Source organism: Sorex fumeus, unplaced genomic scaffold (assembly GCF_029834395.1).
Source record: "Sorex fumeus unplaced genomic scaffold, SorFum_2.1 ptg000199l, whole genome shotgun sequence".
Taxonomy (NCBI): Eukaryota; Metazoa; Chordata; class Mammalia; order Eulipotyphla; family Soricidae; genus Sorex; species Sorex fumeus.
In genome coordinates, this window is record NW_026606256.1 from 536,408 (window position 1) to 556,267 (window position 19,860).

General features: G+C 58.0%; 1 protein-coding gene across 1 annotated transcript in view; it reads left to right on the plus strand.

Annotated features, from left to right (window-relative positions):
• Positions 1-6,053: 6,053 nt before the first annotated feature.
• The window catches only part of CUX1 (cut like homeobox 1), a 193,605-nt gene continuing 179,798 nt past the window's right edge, over positions 6,054-19,860 (plus strand). The window contains 1 exon segment of the mRNA XM_056108251.1: positions 6,054-6,286. Within this exon segment, the coding sequence (XP_055964226.1) occupies positions 6,104-6,286 (183 nt within the window). The 5' untranslated portion in view covers positions 6,054-6,103.

Here is a 19,860-nt window from a genome sequence, read left to right on the forward strand (position 1 = left end):
ATGCAATGATATTAAAAAAATGCGCTTAGGTCTTAGACTCTTGAATTCTCCTTTGAAGCAAATCACGCAGGACAGGAGAGTGCTGAATTTCCCCCCCCCCCCCCCCATGATTCTTGGAATTGATTTGAAAAAACTCTAGACTGCTCTCCAAATTTTTCTGGAGATAAAGTTTCTGGACAAAACTTAATTTTGTGTGTTCATTAGAAATGAGACGGCAGCACATAAAGATGTTTTTGTAAGAACGAGGATGGCCTTCCTCTTAAATGTAATACCCTACATGGTGAGGCGTTTCTCAGTTTGGAAGCAATTCTTGATGGTCCTTTAAGGAATAAGCGCATCCGAACAATGAATACTTTCGAATCTTTAAAACACAACCCAAAATATTTTCATTTCTTGGGGCTACCAGTGGGGGACGATTCACCAATAATCAGCACCTCCTGTATTTTAGAGAATTTGCCAATTTTCTCCTTCATGGATGAACCGAGCACATGGAAATGTCTTAAGAGAAGATTGTCTACCAGGAGGGTAGGCAAGTCTGCTTGTGAAAGTGCTTTACAATTTTCTGGAACATTCATTAGTATCTTCCTATTTCCAGTAAGGTCCCTGAGCTTTTCTTAGGCAAAATAAAATGGTCAGAAGAGAAATTGAGGCCTTCCTGGCCTGTATTAGTTATTTAATAACCTTATTTTGTGCTAATCTGTACTTCATTTAAACATCCCCTAAATAATTATTCTTTTCACCAGTCTTCCCCAAATCTGGTTACTTGTGATTTGTGATTGTATTGTTGAAATCTTGGTATAGCCAATTACTCAGATATTTGGGCACCAATAACTTTCTTTCCCTAGAGGAGAGTCTCAAGGTTATAAAGTGAAAATAACGCTTCTGGTGTTTTTTTTTTTTTTTTTGAGTTAGTGGTCATGGGCTGGAGTGATAGCACAGCGGGTAGGGCGTTTGCCTGGCACGCAGTTGACCGGGGTTCGATTCCTCTGCCCCTCTCCGAGAGCCTGGCAAGCTACTGAGAGTATTTTTGCCTGCACGGCAAAGCCTGGCAAGCTACCCATGATGTATTCGATATGCCAAAAAACAGTAACAACAACTCTTACAATGGAGATGTTACTGGGCCCGCTCGAGCAAATCAATGAACAATGGGAGGACAGTGCAGTGCTACAGTGAGTCATATCCTACAGTGCTCAGGGCTTATTCCAGACTTTGTGCTTAGGGATTGTTCCTGGCAGTGCTGAGGGACCACATGGGGTGCCAGGGATTGAATCTGGCTGGGCCATATACAAGCTGGCATCTTACCTCTGGTACTATCTCTCCGGCCCCTGCATTGTTTTTCTTTCTCAGTCATACCTATTACCAGTTCTGTAGGTTGAGTGGCTTTCTGGTCCTGAGTCCCACGTCACCTGCATTTTTCTCATATAGGTGCTAGGGGATTAGAGTCACACTCCTCTGCCTGAGGGGTGCTACTGGCCATTCTGAAAACTTTCTGTTTCCTGGGAGCCAGTGGGTAAGGTGCTTGCTTCGCACTCGCTAGGCTCCCACAGCATCTCATATGGTCATCTGAGCACCTCCAGGAGTGATTTCCTGGGTGAAGAGCCAGGAGCGTCCCAAAACAAAATGAACAAAAACCTTTCCGTTTCCTGAATATCTTCTACAGTACACAGTTTATGAGAGCCACTATATTCAGGGTGTTACAATTCCTCCTGACCTATGGCATTGCGGCTGAAAGTCCTTGGGAATGAGGGGAGAAAGAAATTTAAAAAGTTTTGGGGTCAGAACCACAGTACAGTGGCTAAGGTGTTTGCCATGCAGGATGTTGACCAGGTTGGATCCCTGGCACCCCTCCAGCCCACCAAAGTGATCCCTGAGTGCAGAGCCAGGAGTAACCCCTGAGCATCACTGGAGGTGTCCCCCAAAAGAAATTAAAATTTAACTTTGAGAAATCCACCACCACTGTCACCACCACTGTCCTCCCGTTGTTCATCGATTTGCTGGAGCAGGCCCAGTAACGTCTCCATTGGAGACTTTGTTGTTACTGTGTTTGGCATATCGAATACATCATGGGTAGCTTGCCAGGCTCTGCCATGCGGGTGAGATACTCTAGGTAGCTTGCCGGGCTCTCCCAGAGGGGCGGAGGAATCGAACTTGGGTGGGCCATGTTGGCTGCGTGCAAGGCAAGTGCCCTACCGCTCCAGCCCCTTGAGAAATCAATGTAATTAATTTTTATTCTATGCCTATCCTTAAGGAAAAGAAAATGTACTTTGAGGAGTCACAAAATGATTCAAAAAACGTAGCAAGCTTTGCATGGCGGAGGCCCAGTTATAAGCTGAATGCAGGGAGTGATCCCCAACCAAGATGGGGGAAGACCTCACTCCCCAGTGGGTGTGACCCAAAGCAAACAGAAAATAAAATAAAATGTGCTTTTCAGATTTTTTTAGGTCGCTGCTGCTGGTTTGCAGCTTTTGATCTGTAGTTTATCTTGAATGCTTTTCGTTTAAGAAAAAAAAACACTTTTTTTTTTGGTAGCACTGACAAATTTATTCTCAACTTTTTTTCCCCCCTAAGAGAGCAACCTTGTACAATGCAAAACTTTAGTAGAAATCTAAATTTTATGTAACTAGAGCTTAACCTCTGGGTCAGTGTATGTGATGTTTCTATTCGCAGTCAAGTTAGTACGTGAATGTAACCAGGAATGTAACAAGGGGTACTTAATACTCATCAAATTCATTTCTAAAATACTGCCGTGGATTCAGAACCCTGAATTCCAACCAGATGTACTTCCGGAGTATTACACAGGTCATATATATTTCACTTTTCGGGTTCAGACCCAGGGGATAGACACGATAATTAGATTGAGAACATCTGCACCAAATCCAAACCATTTCCCTGATCCTTCCTCGAGGCTTCCCCACGGGAGGGATTTTGGCAAAGCCCCTGCACATTCTATTTGTCTAGCCACCTCGAGGGCAGTTCCGAGGTCTCGCCTGCCGCCGGCCACCGCGCAAACTGGAGGGGCGCGGGCAGAGGTCACCCCCGGGGTGGGCTCGGAGAGGACCGAGACGTTGGCGGGGACTTTTCCGCCGCCACTGGAATGGCCCCCAGGGGCAACGTCGTTTCCCGCCAGCGGTCTGGCCTCGGGACAGGGCGTGGCCAGGCGCGGGGGTCGGGGCGCACGGGGGGCACGTGCCCAGGGCCCCGAGGACGCGAGTGTCGGGGCGCCGCTGCCCTCTACCGGGCAGCGCGGTCGGAGCTGCCGGGCGGCCGCCGGACAGACGCGCGCGCGGGCCCGGGCGCCCTGCACGGGAGGCCGGACTGGGCGGCCCGAGGTCGGCGAGCGGCCGCCGGGCGTCAGGGGACTTTGCCCTCCGCCGCGCGCCCCCGCCGCCCTCGGCGCCCCGGGTTTCCCACGCTCTGCTGCCTGCGGTCCCTTTTTGCTAGTTAAGACGGCGATGGGGACTCGGAGGGAGACGCTTTCTAGACTCCGGCGCCGTCCGTCCTCACGTCCGAGGAGGCTCGTGGTGGCCAGAGCGAGGCCCGGGGCGGGGGGACACGCGCGTCCGTCCGCTCAGCTCGCGGGCGTTCCTTTCCAACGTCTCTGCCTCCCCCAACCCCGATTCACCCCCCGCCCTCCGCGCGCAACCCTCGGAGTCAGTTTGCAAAAGCAGTCACCATCCGCTCGCACGTCTCATTTTGTATTCCATACAGATTTTTATTTACATCTAATTGTCAAGATTAAGGAATTGGGGGATTTGTTTTCACTAATTACACGTTAAATGAAGTGCGGGAAGAGTGCGCGGCCAGTATTCCTACTGGAGCGGCAAACGCACAGGCGGGACCATCAGTGAGATGCTGGACCCGGGTCGGGCGCGCCGGCCGGGTTTCCGCGAAGACAGAAATCACAAGAGACTCGACTTCTAGATTATCACTACTTTTTTCTTGGCGGGGGGCGGGGGGAGGAGGGCTGACAGCTGCGCCTGCCAAGTAGGGGCTAAGTTTTCCGTTCGAGGAGCCCTCCGCCCTCTCCCCTGCTTCCCAAGTTGCTGCACCCCGGGGGGAGCGGAGACCGAGTTTCTCCGGCCCTTGGGAAGCCCCGCGGGCGCACGGGTGTCCCCCCCGTCGTGGCCGGCATCGGGCCTCGCGGGGCTCCCTTCCCGGGCGCGGGGACGGCGGGGCCCCGGCGTGGGGCCCTAACGGCGCGGCCCAGCTCCACGGTGCGCGACGCGACACGGCGCGGCGGGCCGGCCCGGCTGGGTCTGGGGGAGGGGGCCCTATCCCGGGCGGGGGCAGCCTCGCGCGGGGGGGGCCGGGCAGGTGGTCGCGGCGGCTCGGGGCGACCGCGCGGGCCGGGAGCCCCGGGCGGGCGCCCCAGGTGCTCGCGGGCGCGCGCGCGCGCGCGTGGCCACGGGCGTTGGGCCGGAGCCCCGCGAGCGCCCGGCGCCCTCCAGCGCCCCCTCGGGGCCGGGCCCCGCGGGCCGCCGCGGCGCGCTGGGTCGGGGGGCCCGGGGCGGCCGGGGGTCGCGGGCCGCGCGCGGGCGGCGGCGGCGGCGGCGGCGGCGGCGGCGGGGCGGGGCGGGGCCGGGCGCGCCGGGGCGGCGGCCGCCGCCGCGCCCTCGGGCTCCCGCCGGGCTCGGGCTCGGCGGCGGCGGCGGCGGCGGCGGCGCCGTGAGGCGGAGTCCGCGTCCTCGGTGGCGGCGGCGGCGGCCGGCTCCAGGCCGGGTTTTGGCGCCGCCCGCCTGCTGCCTCCTGGCGGCTCCTGAACTCCAGCCCCCTCTCTATCAGCCGCTCACTCCGTCTCAATATGTCTCAAGATGGCGGCCAATGTGGGATCGATGTTTCAATATTGGAAGCGCTTTGATTTACAGCAGCTGCAGGTCAGGCTTCTCCCCGCCCGGCCTCGCGCCGGGGCCGGGGGCTGCGGGCGGGCGCGGCCTCCCCCGGGCGGCCCCGGGCGGCCCCGGCCGCCGAGGGGGCCGCGGCGGCGGGGAGGCGGGGGCGCCGGGGGACCGCGGGGCCGAGTCGGGGCCGAGCGGCCCCGCGCGCCCCGGCGCCCATCGATAAGTCGCCCGATCGGAAATTGATCCTCTTTGTTCAATTCATCGATCAGCCCAAGATGGCGCCGGGAGCCGCCGCCGCCGCCGCCACCGCTGCCCCCGGTCGCCGGCCCCCCGCGCCGGCCGCCCGCCCGCCCGCCGCCCCCACCGGCCCGCCGCCCGCCGCCACCGCGGCCCGGGACCCGGGAGGGGGCGGCGGCGGCGGCGGCGGCGCGGGGCCCGCGGGGCGCGCGCGCGGCGGGGCGCGGGCGGCGGCGGCGGCGACGGGCGCCGCGCCGCGAGGGGGCTGCGGCCCGGCGGTGGCGGCGCGGCGGCGGCGGCCGCGCGCCCCGCGCCTTCCCGGGGAAAGTTTGTGGGGAGTTGCTGCGGGGGGTGAGGCGCTGCCGCTCCCGAGGAGCCGCCGCCGCCACTGCCGCCGGCGCGGCGGAGCCGGGGCTGGTGGCGCTGTGGTGCCGCCGGCCCGGGGGAGGGTCAGAGCGGCCACCGGCGGCGGCGGCGGCGGCGGCGGCGGCGCGGCCCGGCTCCGGCTCCGGCTCCGGCCAGGCGGGCTGCCGGGCGGCCGGCCGGGGGCCCGCGGCTGTCACGGGCCGGGGCCGCGCCCCCGCTCCGCGCTCCGCTCCGCCGCGGCCGGGCTGGGGGCACCGCGCCGCGCCGCGCGCGGACCCCGGCGTTTGTTTACGTCCGGCCGGCCGGGCGCCCCGGGGACCCCCCGCCGCCGCCCGACTCTTTTGTGTGGCGCGTTCGAACCGTCCCGTCCCCCCCCCCCCCACCCGCACTCTCTCTCCGCCGCAGCCTCGGAGCCGGCCCGGGACGCTCCGGGGGAAACTTGAGAAGACGCGCGGCGGGGGCGGCCCCGCGCGAGCCGGACGCCGAGGGTCGGGGGCGGCCCCGGAGCGCCCCGCGGCCGCCGCGGGCAACTTTGCCCGGGCGCAGGCCCCGCGCGCGCGCGCGCGCCGGTGCGCGGGGTGGGGGTGGGGGTCGCGGGGGGGGGGGACGCGCCCGCGGCCGTCGGTCGGCGCGTCTCCCCCGGGGCCCGGCCCGCGGGCGCCATGGAGCCGGCGGCGGGGCCGCTCGGAAGTGCCCGCCCGGCGCGGCTTCTCGAAAGCAGAGCCCCGAGGGCGCCGCCGGGGCGTCGCGCCGGAGCCCCGGGGCCGGGGCCTGAGTCCCGGAGCGCCCGCGCGCCCCGGGACCCCGCCAGGTGGATGGTGTGCGTGGCCGGAGCCAAGCTGAAGGTGAGCGGGTGCGGGTGCGGGCGCGGGCGGGCGGGGGGGCTTGTCCTTCGGGCGCCCCCTCCCCGGGGCCGGCGACTGTCGCCGGCCCCTGAGTGTGCGGGAGTAAACTCGGCTGAACTTTTTTCCTCGCCGGGAGGCACCGCGGAGAGGGACCTGCGGTGCTGGGAGCTCCAGCTGCGGGCTCGCGGGAGGCCGCCGCGGGTCGGAGTCAGACCCCGGCGACGTGGAGCCCGACGACGCGAATCGCGCGTGTCGCTTTTCCGCCCGGGCGGGCCGACGACGGCGCGAGAAAGGCCGGCTCGCGGTCCCCAGGACGTTTTCCGCGGATTTCGCGCTCAGCGAGGAAGGAGACTATGTGAAATATGTCTTTCCGATAAGATTAAAACTTAAAGGAGTTGGAGCACTTATTGACGAAAATAGATTACTCCAAAGTGTCTATTGTGTAAATTAGATTCCTGGCTGTAATGAACGCAGGCGAATGGCATTTTTGATAAATGGGTCTACCCGGTTTTAGTAAAAATAGCTCCCTTTTACCATAATTTAATTCCTGTGCTTACTGTAAAACCCGTTGTGGAGTTTTAAGCGACAAACCCTAATCCCCCCCCCCCCCCCAGGTCTCCCCAGATGTGACATTCTAGCTTCATGGCACCGCGCACCGAGGTTTCTCTCTGGGTCTTCCTGGTGCCAGGGCTATGGATTTGGTTTATGACCTTGCTGACACCCGCCATCCCCCATAGCTGCTGGTTCCAGTACCAGGATATGTGGGGCTCTAGGACTGGCTTGCAGTTTTCCCGGGTCAGTTTCTGTGAGCGAACTTTCAAGATGTTGGTCTCGAATAAAAAAATGGGAAAAAATGGTTTTTATCTGGGCATGCTTTGCCGTCCCCGGCCCCCTTGACTTTGGATGGTAGGAAACGGCCTTTGAGGATCTCCTGTTGCCTCCTCCTGTTATTTTTTGCTAACTTCAGTGGACCGTGGAATGCCAGAGTTCAAGTGTCAGGCCCATCTGGTTCTTTCTTGGGCCCCCGGAGAGGCCTTTTGGAGTCGATATCTGCTTGAGCGTCATCCGTTCCCACAGACAGTTGTGAGCCAATGAGACAGCAGTTTGCAGAACTCATTTGATTCATTCGATTCAGACCCTTCTCGTCTTCCCAGAACCTCTCACTCGGGTGATGGGGTTGCCTGTGGCCCACTGCCCCTGGAGAGGCCATGGGCAGGAAGGACGCTGCTCACTCTTGGCTGGGCACCACTCCCGGCTACAGTGAGCCTGGGTTGCCTTCCGGCCCCTCTGCGCGTGGGCTCTGCCTGGAGCTGCTTGGGCCAGAGTGTGTCTGAAGATCAGGCAACATTTCGTTTTCTTTTCAATTCCAAAGACTTGTGGTGTGGAGGTTTCGCTGCTTTGACGTTGCGAGGACTAGTTGGACAAGTTTTTATCTTCTCTCAGTCTTGTAAAAAAAACAACCATTAAAAAGAAAGAAAAAAAGCCCCCAAATTAAAAAAAAAATCACCAAAGACCCAGTAAGAAAAACACCCTTTCCTCAACTTACCTTTGAAGTACAGGTTGCTAAGAGGTCCCCAGAGCACAGCTTGGGGGCCCTCCCTGCCCTGACTGGCCATCCTGGAGGGCAGTGTCTCCCGAAAGGAACTTCTGCAGAAGTCCACTTTAAACACTCTCCTCTTTTTCACATTAAGGGAACGATTTCTGTTGGGCAGAAAATCCATCTTCTGGTTGCTTGTATTTTGTTTTCTCCCAGGACAGAAGCCACTATGTTACTGTGCTCAGGACCATTCCCTGCAAGTGTATCATTTCGATTTCAAATTTGTTTCCATTATGAAATCCCACTTGGACAAATCTGGGGTGTCTTATTTTCATGCTGCTCTGTCTCTATGAGATTGAGAGTTGGAGGAGGCAGTTATCGCAGTTAGAGTGGTTTTTCTTTTTCCCTGTGTGAAACTAGGTAGATCCTTTTTAAAAGGTACTAGCCTGTGAAGGGACAAGCCTAGAAAGAGCCCTGATCCCTCCAGATCCAGAGAGAACCCCTTTCCCCACCTCCTCAATGTCAGACATTTCCCCCGGAGGTTTTGTGAGGTGTTTTGTGATCCTGGAGCTTGCCTTAAACTTGCCGTGAGCTGACTGAGCACCAGCCCTTCCTGGCTGAGGGAAGCGTGGCTGCCTGGCATGTAGGATTCCAACTGTCCTCCCTTCCTCTATATCCCCCCCCCCCCTTCTCTCTGGGGCCTGTGCGTCCCACCGCCCCCATCCCCTCCGGCGCTCCCTGGAGCAGTCAGCAGTCGGAACTGCTCCCGGGCGGGTGGTACCCACATTCTACGTCTTCAGAAAGAAAACAAGGCTGGAAAGTAGAAGGGGAAAAAACCTTTTTTTTTTTCCAGCTCATTTTAAAGCCAGAGTTAGCATCCACTGTAAAATGAAGGCAGAGCAGATTCGTTAGAAGAAAACTTGATTGTTCTTAAAAAGCGGGATTCCTGGTGTGAAGCAGCCCCTGCCCCGAGTTCGGCCGCATCCCGCTGCCTCCCCTCGCATTTGGTCCCGGATCCAATTCTACGTCTCCCCAGGTGTACGTGATGGGGCGTCTGCAGTGAGCGCGGCTTGTGGCTTTAAAGGTGATTCGAGTAGACAGGTTTAGTTCTTTAAATTTTGTACACTGAAAGCCCTATTTAAAGTTATTTAATGTGTCACATCGAATAGATTTTTGTTTTGCCAGGAAAGGTCCGATTTTTACAAGTAATTGTCACAGATAGGAATTCGATTGTCTCCGTCCTGTTGTTTTGTCTGAAGCTCTGCCGTTATGGCTGCCGAGAGATAGTTTTGGTTTCAGCTGAAATTCCCCTGCCTCTGATTGTTTAAACCAGACCCTTAATCTTATTTTAACATACTTAAAATGTTCAAAAAACCCGGAAGAATTGTTTTGTATAAGTAGCAAGTGAATGTAGTTTAAACACTCAAAGCAATTCTGGTATCTAATTGGAAACAGGTGGAATTCTTGGAATCCTGTGTTTGAATCTTATTATAGCGAAGCTCAGAGACTTTTTTCCCTTATGGCCATTGATTTTTGTAGAAGCAGTTTGAAGAGGGGGGCCCCATGACCTCTTACCCCACTACTGTTTACCTGGACGGCCCCGGAGGGTGTGCCAGGAGGGTTAGGAACGGACTGTCTGCACATCTGGGCCCCGGGAGGGCTGCAGCGAGAGGGGCTCGTGAGCAAAAGGGAATTTTAATGGTGTAATTAGAGCGGTGATTTAATATCTGCATTATATCGCTTTCATAGCAAAGAAGTTGTGAATTCATTTGTGATTTCTGATTTAATAAACATTTATTGACAGGAGCATTTGGGTACATTTTAATACACCCAGACAATGATTGAGAATTAAGAGAGAAATTACTTTCCCCCAAAGTTCTATGTCTAGAAATATAAGCTTAATTAGCAACCTCCCCCATCCAGAGATAAACAACGCATACACACAACGACATGCAAACCCTACTGGGTTTGGGATCCCTTTGAATGAACTATTAATGGCGCGGCCTCCGAATGGTTTTAAGTTCTTAGTTTGAAACTTAAGAACACTTTGAGCTGGTGTTCCTCAAAGCCGTGGCTTTGCTGTGTGTTCAGAAACCACGTTGGGGTTGGTGTCGAGTAGTAGATTTTATTGAAGAAGACAGCTAAGATTTGTATTGAACGGTTGGTCCTGCCACACTTAGGGGTTTGTAATCAGCCCTGCTTCTTCTCGGCTGGCTTCTGGGTAAGTTAGTGCAGGAGCAGTTATTGACAGGGAATGGAGACCACCTGTGATGCGGGCAGGCGAGGTACCTGAAAGGGGTTTGGCAGCACCTGGGCTGTGACTTATAAATTTTCCCAAGTGCCTGTGACGCATCCTCGGAGGCCCCCCCCCCCAGCCCCCCATCACTTAACGTGACACAGACATCACTAAAGGAAGACTGACTCTTTGGGAAAGAACCTGATCTGTCGCAAAACCCACCAAGAATCTTTCCTTTAAAAAAAGGAAACAATTCTGTAAGAAAAATAATTCCACTTCTTACTGGGAGCAGATCCTGATAGGGAATCTTGCCCCAAATAAATATCAGGTTCTTGGTCTGTTCTGAAGGCAGCACCTTATTGGCCATGCCCAGGGCAGTCGCAGATTTCTGTGTTTATTACAGCCCTGGGCTCTCAGCAACCCCAGAAGTTCCTTAAAAGGGATTAAGGGTTGCACCCTGAAATTGTTCCTTGGAAACACCAGCAGACAGGTGACTGGAAAGGAATGAGGTTGGGAGGCCTCATTCCTCCGAGGAATTCACCTCACACTGCAGAGCATCTGGAAAGGAGCCTGCAGGAGGCTTATGCTGACGGCCTGGATTCGGCTTCCTTCCGCTGTGAGAGGAGTGGTCCTGCCTGAGTCCACCCTGAGACCACGGGTGGTCAGGCAAGTGTGGAGGGTGGCTGGGGCCTTCCTGGCCTCTGGCCTCCAGTGCTCGGACCAGCGTGGAGGCTCTTCCCCCCGTCTTTTCTCGAATGCTGTTTTTTAAAGGCAGCTCTCTGACCATACTTGTTCAGTTGGTAAAAGCAGTTAAATTTCTATCAGCTAATGTGTTTTTTGGGTAAAGTTATATATGGTTGTTAGGTGTTCCAAGTTTGGTAAGGGAAAAACACATCGACAAATTAGCTCTTTCTTCAGCGAGCATTGCGACAGTGGAGGAATAGAATGCTGTTCTTACTGTCATTCAAATTTTATTTGGGTGTTGACAGCTTTCTGCTAAATGTAAGACATTCCGATCTTGTCCACCCAGCTGTTAAAAAAAAAGCCAATTCAAGCGTCTCAGCTTCCTCCTTAAAAACAAGACAGTTTTTCTCAGATTAGGTCTTTCTCCCTAAATATTAAGAGCATTTTATTTTTTAACATTAGTTTCATGTTTTGAAGAGGCAGTGGGTTCACTCATGGCACCTGGCCTGCGATTGGGGGGGGGGGGGGGGGGCCTGGAAGGTGAGGCTGAGTCCTGGCCGGGGACGCTGAGGGGCCCATGGAGTCGCCTTCTGCCCTGGCAGGCACCGCCCGCCCCAGGCGCCTGCTGTCGCCACTACATGCCATTTCTGGCCCCTCTTCTGAGCGCCCGCCCCTGCCAAGCTTGTCCCCTCCTTTGTTGCGACAACTGGTCTCCCCCCCCCCAAAGTATTTGTGGCGCTCCATTATTTTGAGATTCTTGGAAGAAAGATACTATGTAAATGAAAATCAAAAATAAGATTCTTGCTGGAGGGAATTGTATATTTAATTTTTTTTTTTGGATTAGATTTGGAAAGGACTTTTTTTTTTTCTCCCCCCCTGAAAATAGGAACTTCTGTTGCCCCGATCACCGCTTTTGCATCGTTCTGAAAGGTGGGGCCGTTCGTGGTGGTGTCCTTTATTTTCTGTTTGTCGCCACAGGAGTTGACCTAGAACTTGACCCCGTACAGTTCTCTGTACAGTGAATTATTTCTGTTTCACATTGTTCTGCTCCGTCCTCGCCGTGCAGATAGCAGCTTTCCCCAGCGCACAGACCTTTCCGAGGGGAGAGGCTTTGAGGCAGCGTCCTGCAGGGATCCCAGCTGGGACAGGCACGCGGCAGACTCCAAGCGCCCTTCCCAGCCACGCATGGGGACCGTCCTTGGCGTCTGGCTTTGACGCAGAAACAGGCTCTCAGGAGTGTCTCTGCCAGCCCTCGTGGAAACGTTCATTTCCCCGAGTTGCTTCATTTCAGCCGCACCTCAGCGCCTGGCTTACATAAGGCCCGCGCTGCTGCAGCCCTCGGCCAAGTAGGAGACAAGGTCAGGTGCAGACTCTGCGGCTGGGAGCGTGTTTGGAACCCACGGCCCACACCGGAAGCTGGGTTGCCACCAGGCACCTTGTCCCAGCGGCTGTGTCTCCTGCCTCGTAGTGGGCTGTGCGCGGATGACCGGTGAGGTGGCCTGGGAGCAGGGAGAGGGCCGGCAGTGGGCACAGAGAGCTGACCATCCTAGGGGTGATGCGGGGTTGCCAGGCCTTGGCCCTGGGCTCAGGCGGGTCAGCCGGGCATAGGAGGGGGAGGAAGGGGGGCCAGGTGCTGCGGTGCCAGTTCCCCGGGTCTCTTGCTGTACTGTCACTCCGCTGTCTGTGTGTTCGTGGGCTGCCTGCACATAGCCAAGTCTCACACAGGACACACACACACACATGTGTGAGTGCGCAGAGCTCTTTTCTTGACTTACTTCAGACTTGCCCGTTGGAAGGAGGTCACCATCCGTTGGCAGAGGCAGCCAAATGGGCCGTCCCGAACCATCCATCATGTCCTTCCTGTCCCCAGACACCCGTGCAGCTTGCCTTGGTGTGGACAGAGACTGTATTCCTGTGGTGGCAGGCGGGGCCGCTCCTGGCCGTTGTCCCTGCCCCCTGCCCTGCTCACTCCCGCAGTGCTCCTCAGCACTCGCTCCCTCCGCTCCTGTGCTGCGGCTGGCAGTGGGGGCGCCTCGAAGGGCAGCGTGGTGGGCGGCGGCACCGGATGGGGTAGAGCAGTGGCAGGCATGGGTGTCAGGGTGGGACGAGCCCCCAAGAGGAGGTGGTTGGGGTGACTGTGGTCTGGCTGTTCAGCTGTCCCGCACCCTGCCCTCCTATCACTGTGGGGGCCCCAGCAAGCCTGGCTGGCCCCGGATGTTGCACATGAACCCGGGAAGGCACACCTTTGGCCCGCATGTCCTGGCGAGTGTCTGGCGGGGTGTGCCAGAGCGCGCGGCAACAACTTCCCTTCCTCCGTTCTACAAAACGGCATAACTCGTTGGCCCCAACGTACAACACTGTCTTTGCCGGACGGAAAACCTTGGGAAAAGCACACGGTCGAGAAAACAAAACTGGGCAGCCTGGATTCTCTGACAGGCATGTGTGCTTTGGCTCTGCTACAGCCTGACATTCCCGCCCCTGGGACAGGACCAGTTTGGATTGTGAGGATCTGGACGTGGACGAGCAGGTGCCCCGTGTCTTTGTGTCGCCCCGAGAAACATCCCCCCTCCCCCCCCTCAGGTGCGTCCAGGCCCGCGGAGCTCCCTCCGGGCGGTGGCAGCGCCTTCCTGGCCCGCTGCTCCGCTTCCTTTGCAGAGAGCTACCTCGGGTATTTTTGTCCCGTGACATCACTGTCTGGCTGCATGGGCTCTTGCCTGGATTTGGGGAAGTGAGGGCAGCCAGGGCTTCACCCAGAGGGCCGTGGAGGGTGGGGTGAGGGGGGAGCCAGAGCATCTGTGGGGGGATGGGGCCCAGAACCCACAGGGACAGACGGACGGGGAGAAGGGAGAGGGTGGACTTTTTGACTGGGAACTGCAGGATTTGGGGGACCACTGAAATTCAGGGACTGAGCCCAGGGGACGGTGTGGAAGCCAGGCTGATTTGGGGAATTTGAAGGGGGTGTATGTGTTGAACTAAACTAAAGGGACATTTCCCTTCCCTCATTGCCCGCTGTGTCTCTTTTCTGTTCGGGCTTTGGGCCACACGCAGTGGTGCTCAGTGCTGGGGGTCAGCTTGGGTCAGCCACGTCCAAGGCCAGGATAGTGCCTGCTCTAGGCTGCACCGTGTCTTGGGCCATAAACAGGTTTTAATGTCTCCAGCCGTAGTTCCCTGACGCTGGCCACGGACACTGCTGCCATGGGCTCTTGCCGTCCTTCCTGCCGTCCGCCCAGGGGTCACTCCCAGGGAAGGAGACAAGCTCCCCGTTGGGTATGAATCCCCTGGTCACTCCCAGGGAAGGAGACAAGCTCCCCTTTGGGTATGAATCCCCTGGTACCTGCCCTTCCTGCTGACCCTCAGGCAGTGGAGCGGTCGTGGTGGGCCCAGAATCGGGGGGGCCCGGTCCTAGGACGTCTGAGATGAGCCTGGCGGGGCAGGGGGTGGGTGGGTGACTCGGTGTGAGCAGCTTCAGGCCAGAAGTAAACCTGGCGGGTGGGCACGAAGATGGCTGGGCTGGCGGGGCTGGCGTGGGCCTAAGCTGGACCTGAGCTTTCTCAGTCCGCTGCTGGTGCCCGAGCACCAGGGAGCAGGCTTCAGCGATGCCCCCACGGACAGTTCCCCCTTGCTAGTACCATGCTCATTTGGGGTCGAGGGACAGCATGTGACTCCGTCTCCCACCCAACATGGGGGTTGGAATAGTTTGTGGCAATGGTCGAGGGTGGGGGGAGGGTCTGTTGGCAGGTGCCACCACAGGCCTCAGCTGAGGCAGGGAGCTGGGCTGTTAGCCCGCACCTCTGTCCTGAAACAGGCCTTTAGCCCCCAACATGTCCGTGAGCAGAGCGGATCTGCCCTGTGGGATTCTGCAGGCCGCGGCGCTTCTAGGCTCTCCTGCGTTCTTGTGCCTGCTTCTGCCACAGTGTCGCTTATGTTGGGATGGAGATGTAAGAAAGACGCTGCGAGAAGGTGGCTGCCCGGCTGCTTGGGGAGCGTCTGGCAGCATTACTGTGGGCCCACTGAGTTTGTCACGAACCTCGGGGCCATCACTCATTCCTCCGCATCTGTGATTCCTGCCAGTGTCTGTGCGCCTGGTCATCTCCCTGCTGCAGGGGTGAGGGGCTGGGCCTGTGGGGAGGCCTCTGAGGTTTGCCTGCGTCCCTGCCCTCAGGGAAGATGGGGAGTCAGTCACTCAGGTGCCAGAACACCCCCCCCCCCCCCCCCCGTGTCCTGCAGCCTCTTAAACTTTGGGGAGGACTCGGTGAGGACTTGGTGCTCAGGTGAGTGCTGTGGGCATGGTCAACCGTGGGTCAAGCTGGGAAGGTGCCCTGACCTCAGCCGCTGCCCCTCTTCCTTGCGAGACCCCTGGGAGCAGGCAGGGTGGTGCTGGCCTGGCACCTGGGCTCGGGGTGACTCAGCCTGGAGTGCAGCCTGGAGTGTCTCCGTCTCCAGTTGCTTCTGGTCCGAAAGCCTTTGTAATCCCCCAGTTTCATGATGTAATTTTCATGGAATTAACGTGAACACTCCAAAATTATGTAATTAGTTATGTTCGGCTTCAATTACAATGACTAATTGTAGTGTGCTACCTGGTGGCAAGTCAGGTACATCGAGGGTGGGGGGCAGGGGGCTCCTGCCTGCTGGCTGTGCAGACCCGCCACCTCCCGTCAGCCTCGCTCAGGCCCGGTGCAGGCCCGCTGGCTCTCGGGCTGCCCAGGTGCCTCCTTGAACCCCCCTCCAGCCCCGGCAGCTCCCTGGGACACGTGGAGGTGTGAGACAGTGAGTGGGAAGTGCAGGGAGGGTGACAGGGTGTGGGAACGGGTGTTTTTAGGGTGCAAAGGCTTGCAGGCTGAAGAGGGAGTTGTGCTGGGAAAGCACATTTGGGGTGTCAGGCGGGAAGCTGAGGGTGTCGTTGCAGGATTATTTTCTCTGGGATGCAGGAGCCGGGCGAGTCCGAGTTTGGCGAAGGGTTCTTGCACGGACATGACGGGGTGTGGTGGGGAAGCTGGGGGCCCGGGTCACAGGGCACCGACCACTTCCCTGCCCCCAGGCCGTGTGTGTCACCGCCTCCCCAGATCCTCCGTCCCTCCACCGTCTTCACTGCCGTGGGTGTCTTTGGGGCAGAGGGGGGTCAGTCCGACGGAGAAGTCTTCACCTGCTGACGTTGCCCTTGAGCTGGGCATGGCTGTCTCCCTTGGCGAGGCTGCAAGCCTGTCCCAGATGGGGTGTCTGGGGACACGCCTGCCTCCTGGCCATCTCCTGGCTCTGCTTTAAAATGGTGGCCCTGGCGCGGCCTCAGTGTCCTGCGAGGTGTTGGTGTGTCTGTCCTGGCGGAGGCGTAGGGGCGCGGTTAGTGCTTGAGTCTGGCCTGGGGCTTTGAGGCCCTTGTTTCGTGGCTCAGCTGAGCTTGGGCAGCAAGGGCCCAAGGGCACGCCACGGCTGGTGGGTTGTCTAGTTTCAAAGCCATTGGAGTGAGGCTTGGGGCACTTGAGCGTCAGCTGGTTTGATGTCTTCAGGCAGGGGCGCTGAGCTGCTGCTGAGTCCTGGGAAGGATCTCCTGCCCAGTACCGTGCCTCTGACCACACCTTCACTAGCCCTTCCTAAAGCGCATCTTTTGTCCCTGCCCCAGTATCAGAGGCACACTTGGTGGTACCCTTAGGGCCACCACTTGTGGCACGTGTCTGTACTTGTTGATGGGCTCTGGCGACTGCTCTTCCCTCCTGAGTCCAGGGGGGCACTCTTGCCACACCCTGTTCTGCTCTGCGCTTCCTCCTGGCCCCTGGGGCGCCTCGTGTGGTGGGGTCCCTCCTTGGCATCTCTGTTCCTGCCATTGGGATCGTGGAGGGTGCAGAGCCAAGCATCAGAGAGGCGGGCAGGACCCACCCTCATCTGCCCTTCCATGGCCAGGTGAGGTGTCCCAGGAGGCGGAGCCGCATCTCTGACAAAGGAAGACGGGCAGGGCCAGCTGCTGTCTTCTGCCCTGGACAGGCCTGTGCTATGGGCTGTTCTCGCTACCCTGGGCCGGCCGGGAGCCCTCATGTGGCACAGAGGGGCCTGTGGGAGGAACCTGTGCCCACTCCTGGGCCCCAGGGCCCCGGTGACTGGGTCTGGGTTCTGGTTGGAGTAGAACCGGGGCGGGAGCAAACTGGGGGCTCCAAGCTCTCCTTTCTGGTAGGGAGCCGGATTCCATTCGCCAAGCCGGCCGGCTGGCTCAGTGCTCAAGCTCTAGCCAATAAAGCATTAAGCAATTAGGATGGTTAATATTCAGTTAAGTGTAATTAGAAGTCGATGTAAATCGCAAATGAAATTGACAGATTCCGTAAGTTTCAGCAAAATACCAAATCTTCCTGTGTGCAGTGCACATGTAGCAGTTCTGTCTCTCCAGGTATGTGTGTGCACGTAGTAGGTCTGTCTCTCCAGGCATGTGTGTCTGTGCGCACGCACAGTAGGTCTGTCTCTCCAGGCGTGCGTGTCTGTGTGTAGTACATAGTAGGTCTGTCTCCTCAGTGAGTGTGTACGTAGTAGGGCTATCTCTAGTTGTGGATGCGTATCTGTGTATACGTCCTAGGCCTCTCTCTTCAGAGAAGTCTGTTGCCTTGCCTCCTGATGGAACAGAAATGAGGACTGTCGGGGCCGGGCTGGGACACAGTAGAGCCCCTGTCCCCTGTGTGCCCCTGGGTTTGGGGACACCCCCACCCCCATGAGACTGGTGAGCACATTTAGACGCCTTGTTTGCGGTCACGTCCCACTGTCTTGCGGTCCCCTGCAGTGCTGCCCACCGGGTGTGTGTGTGCTGGCACACTTGGGGCTGCCCCTGCCCCACAGGGCATCGGACGTCACCAGTCTCGCCCCTCTCCTTCCCCTCTCCCATTTCTCACCCCCCGTCTTTGTCACGACCCTTGTGAGGTGCTGGCTGCTAGTGTGTAGCAGCAGTTCGGTCTCCCGGGCTAGCCCTGTACGCTCGTCTGTCTTCCTTCCCTCGGCTCTCCTCACCATCCCTGCGGTGTGCTGGTTCCTCGCTGGGAGCGCTGCGCGTCACTGAGGAGCCCATGGTCGACCCCCGTGGAACAGCAGGCTTCAGCCTCTGGATGGGGGAGTGACAGAAGGTTGGAAACTACCGATGTTACCGAAGCCCTGACGGGGCTGGGGGTCTCCCTCGTTTATCCAGAGGGACGGCCTGGAGGAGCGCCCCACACTCGCACACCCAGGGGGCGGGGAGAACCAGTTTCCTGGAGGAAGAGGCCATGGCGTTGCCTGGGGTCTCTCCTCTCGCAGGTGCTGATCCCCCCCATGGGGCCCCCATCCCCGCCCACTGCTCCCCCAAGCCCCTCCTGAAGACCCTCCCTCCCGGGTGACGCCGTGGGCTTCCGCATAGGAGTTTGGGGCGTTCATAGTTTGGTCAGCAGCAGCCCTGAGTATGCGTGTCTATTTCTCTGGGCACGGGTTCTGAGTTCCAGCTTGGTGGCACAGGGCACACCCGCTTGCGTCCCAGGGCTGTGTGCAGTTCCCCCGCGCCCCCCCTCTCCCCCAAGATCCTCAGCACGTGGCGGAGAAGCCCTGCCATGCTGATGGCTTTAAAGTGGCACTTGAGTGTCCACGCGTTTTCTCTGATCATCAGTGCAGTTTCCCCGTTTCAAACCTCCGTTGGTACTTGTTAAATGTTCACGTTTTCCCGTTGGGAATGGGCACCATTTGTCCTCTTGGATTTTTTTTTTTAGGGTTTGTGGTAGTCCCACCTGCTGCTCCCTCGCCCGCCAGGCCCTCACTTGCTGACCTGTCCCTGGTGTCCTTTGGTTCAGCGCCAGAATTGCCTTTTGAGGAAGTCAGAGATACCAGTTTTATACCTTGTGCTCTGTGTCATTTCAACCTTGTATTAAAAAATGGTCTCCCTCTTGGGTTAGCTGAGCCCCTCCCCTCTGGTTCTGGTGGACGCTCTCCAGCACTCCAGCCCCTACACGTGTCCGTCCTCCCCCCCCCCCCCCCCCCGCCACTTGCAGATGACTTGGGGGGGGGGAAATTGAGGACTCCTGGTTGTCCCGCCCTGAGCAGGGGCATCGGGAGGTTTCTCCATTTCCTTGGGGCTCCTTTCTCTCCTTACAAGTTTTATACCTTTGCCAGATTCGGGATGTTTCGTGTTCTTGTGACCCTGAGCACTGTGTCTCGTTGCTTCCACTCTCCCCTCTGATGTGGTGGAGTAGAGAAAGCCGCGCCTGTCTTTGCTTTGCTGACTCTGGAGCTGTCAGGTTGTCTGCCTCTGTGGCCAGAGCCTCAAAGACCCTGTCACTTGCAGTGGTGCTGGCTGGGACTGGGGGACAGGGAACTTGGGGGAGCTTTGACTAGGTTCAGGAACAGTCTTAAGTCCACCGACTTCCCTTGCAGACGGGCTGCCGACGTGGGTCTGAGCCCCTCCTTTTCCCTGCAGTTCATTCCCGTGGGTGGGGCAGCTGTAGTTCCCCCCATGCAGTTGCGGGTGCTTTCTGTTGGTTTTCTTAGAGAAGGCAGGTTGCAGCCGGAGAGGTGGTGCAGGGGCGATGTGCTCCCCTCGCACGTGGCCAGCCCTAGCCTGAACCCTGACACTGCCTAGGTCCCTCGAGCACCCCTGGGAGTGATCTCTGAGCACCACAGAGTGGGCAGTAAACTCTGAGCTCTACCTTGTGCGCCCCCCCCGCCCCCCAGAAAAGAAAAAGAAAAGGCAGGTTTCCAGTGGGGACATAGATGAATCCCCCTGCCCCAGAAAGAGAGGCTCAGCCAGACCATTCCAGACCCTCGGTCCTCTCCAGCCTGGCTGTGCGCCCCCCACCCCGGAGCCATGCCGAGCTGTGGCGTTCCTGGATCGACTCCAGCTCGTCTTGGGGTTTTGAAGTATTGTTGGGTTCAGTGCAGTTTTCACAAGAGTGATAAGACACGAGATTGGCCTTTGGTTTCCTTCTCACCTGGTTGGAGTGGAGGCTATTCTAGTCCCAGGAAACAGGGCTCACGGTTCCAAGTTCTATATCTGCCATGAGGATGGTGGGGGAGGGTCTCACATTCGGCAGAATTCACCCCACCATCTGAGCCTCAGGCCCAGAGACGGCACCTTCGTTTTGTTACAGGTGTTTTATCTCTGATGCCGGTTGGGATGTTTTATCG